We start from the raw sequence: 17,298 nt of genomic DNA, 5'->3' as shown, positions 1-17,298 counted from the left end.
AATTTCTTGTCCTAAAATACATTTTTTGAATTTTTTTCGCAAACGATACAAAATATCACAAAAGAGCAGGATGTATTTTTGAAAGAATTTTTTTGGACGTTTGAACTTTTTTCTGTGCATTTCTTTGTATATATCGTTGTTTGCGAGAAAAATCACAAAATCGATTTTACGAAGAAAAAAATTCTCCTGGCTACGAAAGTTTATTAGCCCGCAGAAAAGTCAAAGGATGTCTTTCTCATGAAAGTACAAGCGCGACGGAAAATTGGCAAAAAATATAAATGTTGCTTTATTGAAAAAATCAATTTTTAATATTGTCTGTAAATTCGCCGCTATTTTGTTAATTTTGAAAATATTTTGAATTATCTGGTGGATTTCAAAAGATGAAAAAAAGTGTTCTAAAAATCAAAACCAAAACGATGAATGTCTCAATTATGTCTAAAGTTACCAAGGTTGATCACACAATTTCTAGTTATTTGAAAAATAAAACATAAAATTGAAATACACTTAATTTTGAAAGAATTTTTTTGCAAATGGGCGAAATGCATATGACTTTATTGCTTCTAAAAAAACAAACCTATTTTGTCCCAATTTAAAATGTATTCGGTCTTTAGAATTTTATATTTGAGATATTTCCAACTTAATGTTGGCCTTACAATAGAGGAACAGTTTCGTGTTTCGAATCGATGATAACTGATCAATTTTCACGAATACTTTGATCCTACTTATAACATTGTCTGAAATGCGAGAAGAACCATCGAAAATCCAGAGCTTTCCCCGAAGCTTTTGGCGTACATCCAACCACTTTGGCTTAACTTTTGATCTTACTGATACCGCTACTCTTTGCAATAAGATTATACGAAAACTAGTTCTTATATAGCCTATTCAAGGAATTTTCGAGTCTAGTATGCACTCATCCTCATTTTATATTTTAGAGTTTCTGAGAGCACTGAGAAAATTTTTAAGTTGCCACGAAATGATCCATATTCTTATGGTCGAGCATTCATGTTAGGTTAAGGCATCCTATGTCCGAAACTAGTCTTATATCAGGAGTTGAGTGTATTTTTTAGAAGCCTCTTTATAAACTGAGTTTCTCTTTTTAGGGTGAAGGGCGTCACACCAAAAAATATAATTAGAAATTTTATAATTTTGCATTTTGCGACAAATGAACCAGCAAGGATTCAGTTCAATAATAACTTAATCACTTCCATATATCAAACTTTACACTCTCTTGCCTAGTATTTCCTGTTTCCACCTCTTTTTAAAGAATTTCTCTTTTTTGTTTTCTTTTTGGTCATTTTTTCGCTCATAGTCAAATTGATATAGTTGAGCCTGATAGAAAGTCCATTCATTTTTGGCGAACATTTCATGATTTTTTGTTTAAAAATCTAATATTATATTTTTAGATCACAATTAAACTCCTTATGTTCAAAGATCTACTATCAGGTTTAAAATTCAATTATGTATTTTATTGAATTTGCAACTATTTTGTGTATTTTGTTAAAAAATTCGTATGTTTTGGCAAAAAATAAAAGTAATTGTTTCAAAAATTATCTTTTTGGTTGACAGAGAAACTACTTGTGAGAATTTTGAACTATTTTGTTAACTTTTTGTACGATTTATTATATTATTTAAAACTTTATCTCTTTAGTTAAATATTCAATTATTTGATCAAAAATAGTTTAAAAAGCTTGAAGATTAAACTATTTTTTTAAAAATTTACTCTTTTTTGTTTAAATTTAAACTGGGTTCTAAAAAATGCATTGTTTTTGGTTTGAGATGATCTTTCATAATCGATTTCATAATGTAAAATGCATCTTTTTCGTTAAAAATTTATCGTTTTTGGACAAAAATATAATTTGATGGTTGAACATTAATATGTTTGCTCTTGAAAATTATTGTGAAATAGTGTTTAGCTGAAAACTTGTAAGTTTAAAAAACCCGTAAAAATTAAGAATATTTCTGCGCTGATAACTTAAAATCTTGAATTTCCAACATAATATAGTGTATAAACTTTATAGATTAGTTTTAATGTTGAAAATAAAGTATTTAATGTAAATTAAGCTTATAAAAAAATGGCAGCAAAGGCATTGTTACAAAACTTATAAGCAGTTTCGAAAATTCGACCTTTTATATAGTTCAAGGAATACGCAATTCTTTTTTTAAAGATTTTAGTGTAAAAAATGTATTTTAACAAACTTTGACTACTTGATCCTATGTTTTGTTCCTTGAAATAAACTGTTGCATCCATCATTTTTATATTCAACATATTATTTAAATAACATTTGATTGCTCACACAGCTGCAGTTTTTACACTTGAAAAAAAATACAGAAATGAAAACTTCATTCAATGTCAAACGCTGGTTTCCCGACAAAAATAGTTTCCAGATAAAAATATAAAATAATCATTGGACTTGTATTAGAAAAATGACTTACGGCTCTGAAAAATTGTTGCATGTGCGCTGGATCTGTGCCAATGATTAATTTGTAAATTTCCTTGTGTCTAATTTCACGAAGGACCTGCCTGTATGTTCCAGGACCAGCCTGGCGTATGTACATTTCTGTTTTTGTTGAAGGCGGAGTTTTAACAAGATCTTGAAGCTTGAACAACCCTGAAATTAAAATAAAACATTTACATTAGTTAAATAGTGTTTTTAAATCAAAAAGTTTTCGTATTTAGTATTTAATACTTTTTAATAGAGGAAAAACATTATACTTTTTTAATCGAAACTTTACAAATGCTGAGTCACGTAGGTAACGAAAGGGATCCAAAATTTAAATTTTAAGGACAAGTGAGATTTTGAATGATTAAATTAATTTTTGTGACCAATTCGGCATAATCTCCATGTTTATTTTCATATAATGAAATTGGTAAAAGAAATTCAATAGTCTAATTGATTTAGCTGTTAATTTTATTAAAACTTTGGTATTTTCTTGAAAAGTGTAGATTGCTTTTTCTTGTTATTAATTATCTCAATTAATATTGCGCTGTCAATTTTTACATTCGCATCATACAGATGCGTATATGAAATAATGCAAAATTATCTATAATAGTTCTCCAATTGGAAGTTAAAATTATAGTTTAAAATAAGCTATTATGAAACAGTTGTATTTCTGAGAACTTGTAACAAAAAATTTTTTCAGTACAAAAGCTTAAACTCAAAAATATTTGTTTCACATTATCTACATTTTTGGATGTTTTCCATTTCAAAGTTCACAATTTTGTACTTTGAAATTTAAATATTTAAAATGTGAGGACCATTTCACCATTAAATCTTTAAAAATTACAACATTTATTATTAAAAGCCTTGATAGTCAGTTTCAAATTTAATTATTTTATATTTGATTTTTCTAAATGGTTCATATTAAATTTTTTCAATTTCAAATTGAATCATTTAAAATATTGAATATGTGAAGTTTCTTGGTTTCAGTGTCAAATATAAAAAATTATCTGGTTTTAAAAATTTCCTTAAATGGTAGAATATACAATTAAAAGACATACATATTAGTTCACAAATTTCCAATTCGACGGATTTTTAATTAAACGATTTTGAATTAAATGATTCCGGAATCAATTCAAAACAATGACCTGCCAAGGCAATAAATTCTGAAAATATCTGGAAATTTGTACAAATGTATATTAAACACTCCAAACTCAACTTAAAAAAATTTGTAATTAAAAGACTTTGACTTGCGTACTTTCAAACACTGGAATCATATACATATACAATCTTGTTTTGTATTACAAATAATTAAAGTAAAAGAGCTGAAAATTGTTTTTGTTTACAATCAAAATAGATATAAATTATACAGCCTAAAGTTGATATGTACTTCAGAATTTGAATAAATTTTTACAATCTCATCCTAATGAGAAGGTATTGGTTTTATGTAAAATTTCACTTTGACGGATTTCATAAAATCTCCACGATGTGAAAAAAATTTTTGAAAACACATTTTTTTAAGATTTAAAAATTCTTTGTGCGGTTGTCTATAGTTTTAGAAACATAAACAGTTTACTCTAAAGATTTTTTCTATAAAAAAAAATTTTCAGCGTTAGAGCATTTTCAAAATAAAAAATAAAAAAACTAAAAAAGAAAAACGTTAATTTTTAAAGCTCTACAAGAATATCATAACAACTTTTTTAATTTGGTTAGAAAAATTAAAAATTTGATCGTACCAAAAATAATGCAAAATCCAAAAAGTGCATTTTTTCTCAAACTATGCAAGATACGAAAAAAATTAATATGCTAAAATTGCGCGTCCTGGAAAGATCTACTAATTTCTTATGAATTACTTTTCCATAGGACGCGTAGTTTTTGTTTTTAGTAGTAAGAAACTATAATAAAACTGAAAAATAAGAAATTTGTGGACTAAGCACACAAGTAAATTTTCTTCCAATCGTAAAAAAGAAGATTAAAAATAAAAAAATTAAGTTTTTGGAAAAAGGACAGAAAAGACGAAAGAGGATATTGGATCCTGTAGAGGATCCTATATAGGTACCTGTATTAGACCCTATGCAGTTGTGCAGTAGTTTTTCTTTAATGGTAAAAAACAAGATTAAAAATATTAAAAAATTATAAAAACAAGGAAATAAGAATTAGTATGATTAAATTTTTATGCATATTATGAATTATAATGATATAAATTTATTGTAATGATACATGTTTCAGCACAGCTTATAATATAATTTAAATCAAAATAAAAAATAAATATTAAAATAATCATGATAAATACAATTTGTGCTTTATTTTTCAATATCTGAATAAGCAATCCCAGGCAGAGTTACATAAAAAATGTATTATATTTCATATAAAAGTGTTGTGCATAATGTAGAAAAGTTGACATTTTGGACAAAATCGAGTGCGAAGCACGAGATACGTGATGAGAATGCTCCCGAGCTAAGCTCTTTTAACAAAAGAGAATTCACAATCACAAAATTACAGTGGTGGATGTTTTGAATCGTAATTATAAAAGGTTTGTGCAAGAATGTTCGGAAATATAAAGACGGAGCGCGTAGCTCTAGATAAATACAATATCGAGCGTGACGTGCGAGAAACAACAGTCGCGCGCTGTGGGGCCTTCAAACTCGCGACTATAAATTTAGTGCTATAAATTTTTCATATTGAAAGCTAATTTCTTAATTTTTCCCTTGCAAAAGTTTTACTTTTGTAATTAAAATGAATTTATTATTATTTTAAGTTTTTATATAAAATGTTGAAAATTGTTTGTCTGTGAGATTTAAATTTATTTAGAATAATTGAAATTCATAGAGCTTCTGTATACAGACTTTTAATATCGTAATTATTGGTGACTCAAATTTTGTCAGTTTCGAATAAACTTTGGATTTCAAAATTTTCAACATTCCGATGTCAAAATGTTCATTTTCCAAGTTTATAATTTTTAATTACTTTTCATTTACAACATTTTTTCGGTATAATTGAATTTGAAATGTTTCCAATAAAAAACTTTCATTTTCGCGCGGTGAAAATAACGTTGAATTTTTGTAATGATCTTAAAAAATTCTATTTAAATTTAATGTTAATTTATCATTTTTGTATGTATTAAGAATTTAAATATTTAAAATTGTAGAAGCTTTAACTTTAAAAGATTTAATTGAGGGCACAGTCCCATGGAGGTAGATTAGTAGAATAGTGGAACAGTTTTTATAAATAAGGTGCCTGCACAAGTCTAGCAATCACCTCACTGGTCATAACTGTTCCACTATTCTACTAATCTACCTCCATGAGACTGCGCCCTTAGTTTCCCATTTTAAATTTTCTTTCGTGATTGTAATGTGAAATTATTAAGTTTCGAAATACTTTCATTTAAAATAAAATTGTTTAATTTAAAATGCTTTTAATTAGAAATGATATAATTTTACTTCTTTACAATAAATATCTCACATTTTCAAAATTTTAGTCTTAATTTTTAAAATTTTAAGAGCTTGTGGTTTAATACTATAAAATTTTAAATTACTTAATTTTAAAAGCTTTTATTTAAAAATAATACTAATTATTATTTACTGTTTGAATTCTTCTTTAGATCTAGTATTTAAAACTTTGATTGATAATGGAATTTCAATTGTTTATATTTTTGAATGTTAGAAAATACAAATCCAAGAATGTGAATGCACTCTTCGCATGCTTGCATTTATAGCAAGTGTAATTAACAATAATCTTACTATAAATTCCCATATTTAATTTTAGATTAAATATTTACTGTCACCTTTAAATTTTACAAAACAGTGAGATTATCATTAAAATGTTAAAACAATGGAACATGTTTTTTATTGGCTACATTTAAAAAGTCTAGAAGTTTAAAAAGGATCTGCATACGAAAATTGTGAAACTTTTGCAGCTAATGTCCCGATAACTATTCGTAATGGTGATAAATGTCCTTGCGCGTAAACTCAGTCCTATTAGAGTTTAAAGAACCTAGTTTAAGTGAAAATGAGATAATATGTTTTATATTATGGAATCTTTTTCGGGGTGTTTACAGTAAGCGAAAAATTAATCACGTATCCCTTTCACGTGGGTATTTGACGTCCACTTTTCATTTTTACTCTTGATGGTTCATAAAATACGAGTGGATATGATGGATTTAGAGTACGTGAATGTCCGTTCGTTTTCCAGCTATTAAAAAAGAAAAAAAGGCTAGGGATCATTCTTCATATGTTATGAAAAGTGGTAGTCATACCGATTTTTTCATTTAAATTGATGTAGTGTCAAGTGTACATTCACGTTTCTGCAATTATGATGGTGATATGTGACAACTGCTATAAATTATTATTTAATGTTTGGAAAATTCATTAAAATTAATGTAGATTTCACGCAGGAATGAGTTATTTTCATGTTATTTCCTTACTCTTTATTGTAACAATTTTGGATAGCCATTAAACATTATGTTCGGAGCCGAAGATTTAGGGCCCGTTTTTGCCAAGTTTGGTGTTCTTCTGAAATTTAAGTTTTTGTTTTGTTTTCTGAAATTCAAACTTTGTATTAGTAATTTTTTTCTGACTCTTTGGGGCAAGATCTTATAAAAACAATGACAAAAAAGGGGACCTTCGTTGTGTTCTATTAGAAAATTTTACGAAAATGTAAAACTGTTTTTTATTGATTGAAATCAATATTATTTTTAAAAGTTAAATGCTTTGCTGATATTTTTGTTTGTGTTTGGTCACCTATAGACTAATAAAATGTATACAGAAGATATATCAGGATACTTTTATAATGTTTCTCTTTCCAAATATTTTTCTAAGTTCGTACTACTCGAACTAGATTTTTGAAACTTCAGCTAAATATTAAAATAATATTTTTTAAAAAGAATTCGGCCTATAAATATTAGATGAGAAACTATCTTCGTATCCAAGAGAATTTTTATTTTAGAAAAATACAACTTTCGAGTTTTTAACGCAAACAACAAAAGGAATGAAGAAAATCTTGCGTAAAAAGTTTGGTCATTTAAAAAAGTTATAAAATAATTTGATTTGAGTACTCATGTCTTAATATTCTTACATTTGGTGAAAACTTTATCTAATGTAAGCCTTTAAATTCTTCAATTAGCTTCTTGAAAGAAAAACACAAAAAATGCTCGAAAATTTTTTAAATGCATCCGTTCAAAGAGGATTAATACCCTGTATACTAATTAAACAGCATATTTTGTTTCTTTGGGGATCTTTTTTAATATCTTTGAAATTGTGAAGAAAAAAATTGATAAGGGAGAAAAATCGAAATTTTATCAAATGTTAAGGTTAGCCTCTAATTTTTAAGAGTGTGTGTATGAACTAAGGAATCTTGTCAAACATTTTATGACAATTTAAAGGTTGTAGATCAATTTTTATAAATCTGAAAAAATAGCAAGTTGTGACACCAAAGTTAGCCCATTTTTTGGACCTCTCTAGCGATTTCGGCAAAAAATATAAAAATAAGTTACAAGTATCAAATTACTCGTCATTGAATACCAAAATGAGCATCGCTTTTCGTTTTTTTTTAATTTCAAGAAATTGCCCTATTTAGAGGTTGAGAAGACCCCGAAAAATGAGGAAATACCACTAATTCTAAAATAATTTTTTATTGTGTTTTTCACATAAAATAATCCTTACTAAATTAAAAGCACGTATTTTGCTTATTGGTAAGGGGTTAATGTGAAAAATGATATTATAATTAGTAGTATTTCCTATTTAAAAATTTTTTTTTAGTCTTCTTTACCACTAAATAGACAAAAATTATAAACCCCTATCTAGGGGATAAGAACTTTTTTTAAATTTGGTACTCCTTTAAAGATATCCAGTAAATAAATGCGTAAAGAGCACAATATGAGAAATAAAATTCCCATTCAGAAAACTTATTTTTTTAGCAATAGCCAATTGTCTTTTAAAATTTAGTTTGTTTTTGAAAAGAACACTCTCTGAAGTGAAAAATTGCTTCACGACAATATTCTCGAATTTTTTAAATTTGAATCATAATAAAGGGATTTTTATACAACAGAAAGAAACGCGATAATATAGTTTCACGCTTTGTGTCCTTCTTGACTTACTCCTTTTTCTCTTGAAAAGTGGAAAAAAATAATACAAAAAAACGAAAAGAGGAAAAAGCTCCATGTAAAGCCCAGAGGGGACTTTAATTGAATTTACACAAAGCTACGCTTGCATCTCCGCTTCGTCGCGAGGTCTGGTTTGGTGTTGTAGTCGCTGCGCTGTTGTCGTAGTACATTATCGTTCTTATTTGCCGTTGCAAGAGGAGAAACTGGCCTGCAGATAAAACAGGCCAATAAGTAGGTTTTCTCCCGACAATGTGTAGGAGTTTCTGGTGGCTGAAATTCTTTTACTGAGGTGAAACTGATTTAACACGTTTTATTTGTTCATACTAGAAAATAAACACGTATGCTACTAGCGCGGTTTTGTTCTCCGAAATTTTTTAATTAAGATATAAATTTAATATTAAGGCACAATTTTTTTCTATAATTACCAAAATTACACTTTAGTTACCTACTATCTCAGATACCCGAATTATTAAATAATTAAAAGCTGTTACAATAAACAGAAAAAAAAGAAACACAATATACAACACATAGCAAATAAAGTAGGGTAATCGGTACCATTATTTTTCTATTTTAAAAAGTTAAAAAAATACTGTAAGCGTCAAGCGAAATTCTAAAAGAACAAATTATAAATTTTAAAATGATTGAAATTACTACAGAGTAGGTTAAGAGTTAAAATCAGTACGTAACTTATGTTTAAAAAAATGAAAAGTAATTGTAAAAAATTAACAATAATTTAAATAAATTAACTATAATTTTTAAAAATACAATGATTGACAACAACAAAATAGTTATTAGCATTCGAAAAGGATCGTATTATTAACCATTGAAATGTGGTGAAATACACATCAAGTTATATGGTTACTGATTTTGAAAGCATTTTGATTAACCACAAAATTTTATGATGATTGGCAGGGGACGAAAACTGTTTTTGACATGATTTCCACAAATTACTCATGAGATGAAGTCACAAATAATTACCAAGTTAAAAAAATCATGTTACATAAGTATAAATAAGTAATTGTTAAAAATCTAACTATTTTATTGAAAATTTGTTTTCGATTGGTTAAAAATTAATTTTTTAAATAAAAATTTAATTATTTTAACTTTGGTTGAAAATTTATCTTTTTTATTGAAAGATTCATGTATTTTGTTAAAAATTAATTTCTTCGGATAGAAATTAAACTTTTTTGTAAAAAATTCTTTCTGTTTGTTAAAAATATAATAGAAAATGTATCTTCGTTTAATGAAATTTCATGTTTTTCGTTCAAAATTCGTCTTTTTGGCATAGAAAATGAATCTTTTTGGTTGAAACTTATCTTCTTGGTAAAAAAATCTGTGTATTTGGTTGAAAATTAATATTTTTATTGAAGATTAATCATTACACTTCAAAATTAATTTCTTTGGTTACAAATTTAACTATTTTCTGGAATATTACTATTTTTTGGTTCATAATTAATATTGAAACTAATAATAATTTAACTACTGCGTGCTTGGTTCAAAATCTATTTTCTTCTGTTTAAAACTCATATATTGTTTTGATAATTCATTCATGTTTTGTAAACAGTTTTTGTTTGATCGAATATTTATCTTTTTAGTGACAAATTTATTATTATATTCGAAAAATCATTTCTCTTGTTAAAAACTTAACTATCTTGTTAAAAACTCTTTTTGGCTTGAAAATGAATTTTCTGAATTGAAAATTTATCTGTTTTGTTCAAAATTCGTTTTTTTTTAATAGAAAATTACTGCTTATGGTTATAAACTAATCTTTTTGATAAAAAATCCAACTATTTTGTTCAAAATTCATTGTTTTATTGAAGATTTATCATCAGGCTTGAAAATTTATTTCTTTAGTTGAAAATTAAAATATTTTTGTTGTGAAAATTCTTTTTTTATTGTTTGTTTAAAATTAATTTTCCAACTGAAAACTGAACTATTCTGTGTTTGGTTAAAAATGTATCTTCTTTGTTTGAAAATCTAACTATTGAATAGAAAACGTATGTATTTTCTAGAAAATTCCGCCTTCGTTGTGGAATTTTAATCCACGTGAGAAAAAATTTATCAGTATAGTTGATAAATTATTTCTTTGGTGAAAAATGAACTATTTTGTTGAAAAATTCTATTTTGGGTAAAAGCTGTTTCTTTTTTATTTGCCCATTCATGCATTTTATTAAAAATTTGTCTTTGATGGTAGAAAATTTAAATTATTGTTTAAAATTTTGTTTGTTAAAGATTCCTTACCTTAGAAGAGAATTTATTTCTTTGGTTAAAAATTTTGATATATTGTTAAAAATCAGTTTTATGGGTAAAAAATCAATCTTGTTAGTTGAAGATTCAAATTTTTTGTTGGACATTAATTTTTTTGCCTGAATATTTAAACTGAAAGGCATATTTATAACGGTCAGAGAAAATAAATAATTGCTTTCGGAAAAATGAGGGAAAGTTAGGGAATTTTAAAATTGGTGTTTTTAACCTATTCTATTTTTTAAATAACGCATCTTATGTTGAAATGTATTAGGTATTTCACTGGATCCACCAGCTAACTTTTCTGATTTAAACTTTATTGCTCACTTTCAGCGAAAGCATGAATGCAAGTGACTGATTTTAAATTATAAATTTTGTGCCATATACGCTTGCGCAATTACAAATCTATTTTTAATATTATCTTAATGATTTAAGTATTTGAGTTTAGGCTTCAACTATTAAATTGCAGTTCAATTGAGAATTTTACACTTTTTTCAGTTTTAGACATTTCTATACTAATTTGACGCGACTGCGCGTGAGTCCAATTTTTACATACGTTTAGCGTACTAAAATTCAACAACCTCTTTTTACAGTGAAGGCTCATCTTGAGACAAGTAAATGTCGTCTTAGCCAAGACAAGGCTTGGCTTGAAACAAGTAAACGCCGTCTTAGGGATCGATCTTAAATTTCGTGACGCGTTTTTCTTTTATATAAAGAAAAATGAGAGCTAAGTTTCCCTGAAATTAAAAAGGATACAACGATAGAAACAAAAGAAAAACGCGTCACGCAATTTATGAACGATCCCTTACCTGCCGTGACCATCAAAGTGAGACAAACTATTCTATGCCAAAGTCTGGACTCAGGTCTGAGACGCAGCCAGGCATCTATGGCTTGGAGACAGAATTACCTTTTTTGTTAGGACAGGTATACACTTGAAATTATAAGCCGCTCCTTTTGGAGCCATTAAAATTCTACTCAAGACATAAATATACGTCTTCAAGACATATCAACTTGTCTTCAAGACATAAATTGAAGTCTGGCACATGAGACATGAGGAAGTCGAAATTTACGACTTCAGCATGTTCTAGTCGAACTCAAGTCGAAGAATTTTCACTCGGGTGGAGCTTGATGAAGCACAGGCCCGTGCATAGGACAGCCCTGGAATATTAAAAGGCAGACATACCCACCGAATGTTTTCGCTATCTTAAAAGCTCATTTCCGTTCTCCCCAGAGTGTCATCAGCCCATTTCTATATGTCGATGCGTTTAACACACCGATGATAAGCCCTTTTTTTAAAATTCACTTTTCAGTTTTCATATCGAATTCATAAAAAATACTAATATTTTAAGGTTAATTTTTTCAAGAATCTAGTACCGAACGATACGCCTAATAATTCTATTTTTTACTTAACTGTAACTACTCGAGTAAAAATTCTTCGACTTGAGTTCGACTTAAATTGCCTCCAAGCAAGACATACTTATGTCGAAAAGTTCGACTACAGCATTTATCAGTTTTGAGATGGAGCTAGACATTAATTTATGCCTTCAAGGCAAGTTTCTATGTCTTGAAGACATACATTTATCTCTTGAGTTACAATTTGTATTTTTGTTTGAAGAAAAATTTTAAGGGTTATACTCGATCAGAACAACAGATTCTGAATTTTTTGAATGCAAATAACTAATTTAATAATTACAAATTTTTCATTCATCAATTTTAATATCATTTATGAGCAGAAAAAGGTTTGTCCATCTCAGTCAAGATAAGGCTCGTCTTCAGACAAGTAAACGTCGTTTTACCTGTCGTGGCCATGAAAGTAAGGCGAAGGCCTATTACTCGACTCACTTTTGAGACGCAGCCAGACATCGATGTATTGGAAACGAACTCAAGACATGACCAAATTGAACTCAAGTAGAAGCATTTTTACTCATGAACAATATTTTACTAGGAAAAAATATCGCTGGTAATGACGATTGAAATAAAAAAAATTGAGAAGCAGTCTTTGAGGGCTATAGAATATTATTTTTGGCTAAAAATATGGGAATAAATTAAAAGTTTGCTCCTCTCAAGTTTACAAACTTGATTCAATAAGTGTTTTTGATATACTTCTAAAAATATAATAGAAAATCGGTATATCCTTGAACAAAGTGAGGGTGGGACGCCGCGATGCAATGACATTTGGGGTGCTCTCATATTAGATTAAGTAAGGATAAAAAACGAACAGACTATGTATTCATCATATCGATATTGTCCCCTGACTTCGCTCCCTGCAACTTTTTCCTATTCGGTCGACTCAAGAAACTGCTCCGCGGAACGCGTTACAGCAGCCGAGATGAGGTCATGGAAAAATCGAAGATCGCTCTGATGGCTATACCGCAAACCGATAATAAAAAATGTTTCGAGGATTGGATCAAGAGCTGGCATAAGTGCCTTGCAGTCGATTCCGAGTAGAAATGGCCTCTTTATGCCTAAACTAAATATTGGCTCTCACGAGGCCGCAGCCAGATTTCCTAGCTGGAAGAACTAGACTTTCCCTCTGCTAGCTCTTGACAGGTTATTGTTGTGTGCTACTTGTCTTACATGAGTTATATACTCATTTTTTAGTAATGTATTTTGCAATTAAATGAGATAAAAAGCTTCATTCATAAAGAAATACTTTAAGAAATAATTTCTATCAATTAATTATTTTCTCGAGGGGACCTTGTAAGGCCCTCGACAGGTAACATGGGTAATCAAGCTGTGAGTGCAAAAAAGTACATTAATGATCTTATGCTTACTTATACTTACATCAGAAAAAGAAGAAATTAGAAAAATTACCGAGATGCAAACTTTGAAAAATTTCATTTTTTTCGGAAAAAATTAAAAACATTTGGTGCCTTAGAAATTTTAAAAGAATTTTTCTTAAAGATCGATTTAATCTGGAATCACGTAAGTATGTTTAAAAATCGTATGTAACAAATCGAGCTTCAAAAACCTTTTTCCCTAATTTCTAAAGTATCGGATGAATGCCATCAAGTATTTATGATACCGCACTCAGCGTGGCATCGTAGCTATGCGGATTAGGCGTTCGACTTATAAGCCTGCGGTGCGTGCGTTCGATTCTCGGCGCTTGCGGATATTTTAAAAATAGAATTTCAATCAAATACGAGAAAACAGAGGCTACAAAAATGTATAAAATCTTTGGAATAAACTTTTGCAAAAAAAAAAAATGTATTTTACAATTGGATTCATATTTTCCTTCTTTAAATCGAAAATTTCTGGTAATAGATTATGGCAATTTGCTGATTAAACATTAATACTACTGCAATCATAACATCACACTTCAGAATTTAAAGCATGATCAACTTTTCAATAATTTAATAATATTTTATTTGAATCAACAAAATAAGAAACAATAGACTATGCTTTTGTATATTAGTGTGTGAGGGACCAGCTAGATTTTATAAAGGCCCTATTATTAGGCCCTCATTTCGTTGCCTACTGATGACCTCGCTAGCTGATGAATAAACTTGTATTTTTGATTTTGAAAATAAAGTCCTAAAAATTTTTGATCAAGGTGGTATATTCAATCAAAAGTCTCAATGGATTCTAATTTGATGTTATATTACAGGGATTTCAAGTTTGCCTTTAATGTGACAATTACCCTCATTTTATCAAGAATTTTAACTTACCGTAATCCTCCTCGTAGATTATGGCGACTTTTGTCCAATTGAGAAAGGACATTAGGTCCTGAAAGGCCTTATTTAGATGATCTTGAGCAGGATAGAGATTTATACTAAATTCCTTGAAGGTGGGTTCGAAGTCTACTCTGGCTTCCAAGTGAGGTACGTCTAGTGCTTCGCAAATACTTTGTATGTGAGCACCTAAGAGGGGATCTGAAGGACCGAAGATTCCTTGTACTGATCTCGATAACTGTTGACAGGCTGCAATAATAAATTAGATAATATGTTACATAATTTATATTAATTGAAAAAGACCTGTTTATAACTTATTCTTATTTTGAAATGTATAATTAGTTAGATTTAAACATTTGTCCCAATTAATTCACCATAGGTCTCAGTATCATCCCCCACTTAAAACCTAAAGTAATAATTTGGCCTCAACTTATGAAAGGGCGAATGTCTCCTAAACAAGCACTAGTCATAACTGAGTTCACGAGAACGTCCACAATTTTTAAATGGTTGGATTTAAGTAGTACAGAATCGATTAAATTTTTTTTTATTGACATGGTTATTGGTTTCTTTGCAGATGCCTGATTTCATTGAGCCAAGTATTAAAATGTTATAAAAGGTATATTAAAAACGAATTTGGCAAACGTTCGGCCGCCGATAGGGTCCCTCCTTAGTGTATGATATTCACTTATTAATTTAAAAAAATTAAAATTCTATCTTTTTTGATTCTTACGAATCCTTACTTAGGGGGGAGGTGGTGGACTTTTAAAATTTTAAACCTTCAAAATTCCATAAAAATCCTTCATAATCATTTAAAATCCGCGCAAATCCCAAAAAATCCCTAAAAACTGGTGATATCCCTTGAATTATGTCAAGTCCATTTTAAATCAATTTAAAATCATTTTAAACCGTACGAGTCTTTTAGAATCTCTTGGAATGTTGCCCTAAAATGTTGACCATTAAACTCTTTTCAACGCTATTAAAAATCCACATTTGAATTTTCTTAAACTCCTTTCAAATGTCGTGAAATCGTCGAAATTTAAAATCTATGAAACTTCTCGTAATCCTTTGGAATCGTTTGAAATACTTTAAAGCTTCTGTCATTCTTCAAAAGTTTTTCAAAATCTTTGAGATCTAGTGAAATCCTAAAAAGCTTTGCGAATTCTGGCATATGATCGAACCCCTTTAAATACGTTCAACTTTGTTGAAATCTTTGCACGATTTTGTAAAAATCTTTTATTTCCTTTAAATTCCGCAAAATCATTTGAAATCCTGCCAGTATCTCTTGAATACTTCTGGCAGTATACGTTAAAATCTGGTGAAATATCTTTTTAAAAAATTCAGATTTTCCCTAAACTTGTCTAACGAAATTTCTTGAAACTCTTGAAGTTTTCAATAATCATTATAAATCTGTGAAACCTTTCGTAATCATTTGGAATCATTTGAAATATCCTAAAACTTTTGCATTTTCTTGAAACCTCTCAAAATTCCTTAAGATCTCATAACATGTCTTAAGGATTTTGGAAATGGCGAAATTTACGAATCGTTTTAATTCCCTTCAAATCTCGTTTATGGTGAAGATAATTGATTAATTTTGTTTACATTGATTTCAAAATATAATCTGAAATTTCCAAAATCGTATTTACGTAATGAATCGTAATTTCCTTATTCATTTTCACGTCATGAGGCATGCATTATTTATTATTTAAGTTGTAAATCAAAGATTTAATTTTAATTTTAATTTTTATAACTTAATAAGTACATATATCTGGCACTGAGGATGGCCTTATACGCGGACGAAACAATATCCAAATTTGCTTGAAAAAAAGTACCTTATGTCACTATATATGGTCATGAGAGCTTAATACCAATACTAAAAACCTCTAAATTATTTTATTTTAATTCCTATTTAACTACGAGAAAATGAATTTTTTAATAAGAAAGGTTTTTCTTTTGAACACATCCTATAGCATTTGCCTTCAATGCCACACCCAGAACTCTTGCAACCGTCGTGATACTTTTAAGTTCGGTATTTTTAGTCCAGAGAATAGAGATTTATGATTCAAAATGTAAGGGGTAGAGAAAAGTCTTCTTCAAATAACCTTAAATTGACCAAAATTGATATTATGTACATGCGATCGCATTCAAAATGTGTGGATGGTTATAATTTATCAAACGAGATAAATGTATTTGATGAATAAATATCTGTGAAAATTGACGATATAAATGTCTTGACAACGACTAGAAGTATTTTCGATAGAGTAGTTGCGTTCGTGGACAGTATAGAGGAAATTGATACATCCGCAAGTAGGTTCTTCCGCTTCATTCGATGGGATCCTTTCGTCCTGCGGCGAGAGACGTGCACAATTCTATCAGCTTGCTTCCTACTTCTTTGCTATCAAAGAATTCCTGGCACGGCTTCTAACATCATTGTAAGCTTCTGAATCGAAATAGATGATACGTTTAATTTTTTTTTTTCAATTTCATAAATAGAAATTCAGCAAGAACTTTCTTTGTTTGAATTGATCGACAAATTGAAGTAATGTCGAAATACTGAAACATAAGTAAAATTAAACCGGGGAAAGCTGAACAGTGCTAAGTCTAATCAACCTAATTCTACAGGAAAAGCGAAAAACCTTTCTGGAGGAAGAATGTTAACAAATTTAGTTTCTTTTTTTCAAGGTAGATAGATCAGTTTAATGACTATTTTTTGAAAAATAGGTGGCTTAGCATGTTTTGGTATTTTGATATATTATTATTATTATTACACCATTAAGCCATTTCCCTTTCGGGGTAGGCGTGACTCACTCGGCAGGGGAAAGGAGTAGTGTGTGGATGGGATAGAGAT

At 28.9% G+C, this 17,298-nt stretch overlaps 1 protein-coding gene across 1 annotated transcript in view; it reads right to left on the bottom strand.

Moving 5' to 3' along the window:
- Nucleotides 1–17,298, bottom strand: part of LOC117178453 (glutamate receptor ionotropic, kainate 1-like) — an 87,949-nt gene that overhangs the window by 25,414 nt on the left and 45,237 nt on the right. The window contains exons 3-4 of the mRNA XM_033369879.1: nucleotides 14,451–14,702; nucleotides 2,434–2,609 (exon numbers count right to left, since the gene is read on the bottom strand). Coding sequence (XP_033225770.1) covers nucleotides 2,434–2,609; nucleotides 14,451–14,702 — 428 coding nt within the window. The remainder of the gene's footprint in view (nucleotides 1–2,433; nucleotides 2,610–14,450; nucleotides 14,703–17,298) is intronic.

This window comes from Belonocnema kinseyi, chromosome 8, assembly GCF_010883055.1.
Source record: "Belonocnema kinseyi isolate 2016_QV_RU_SX_M_011 chromosome 8, B_treatae_v1, whole genome shotgun sequence".
Lineage (NCBI taxonomy): Eukaryota > Metazoa > Arthropoda > Insecta > Hymenoptera > Cynipidae > Belonocnema > Belonocnema kinseyi.
The sequence above is the reverse complement of the archived record's forward strand: the minus strand, read 5'-3'. Positions and strand labels throughout refer to the sequence as shown.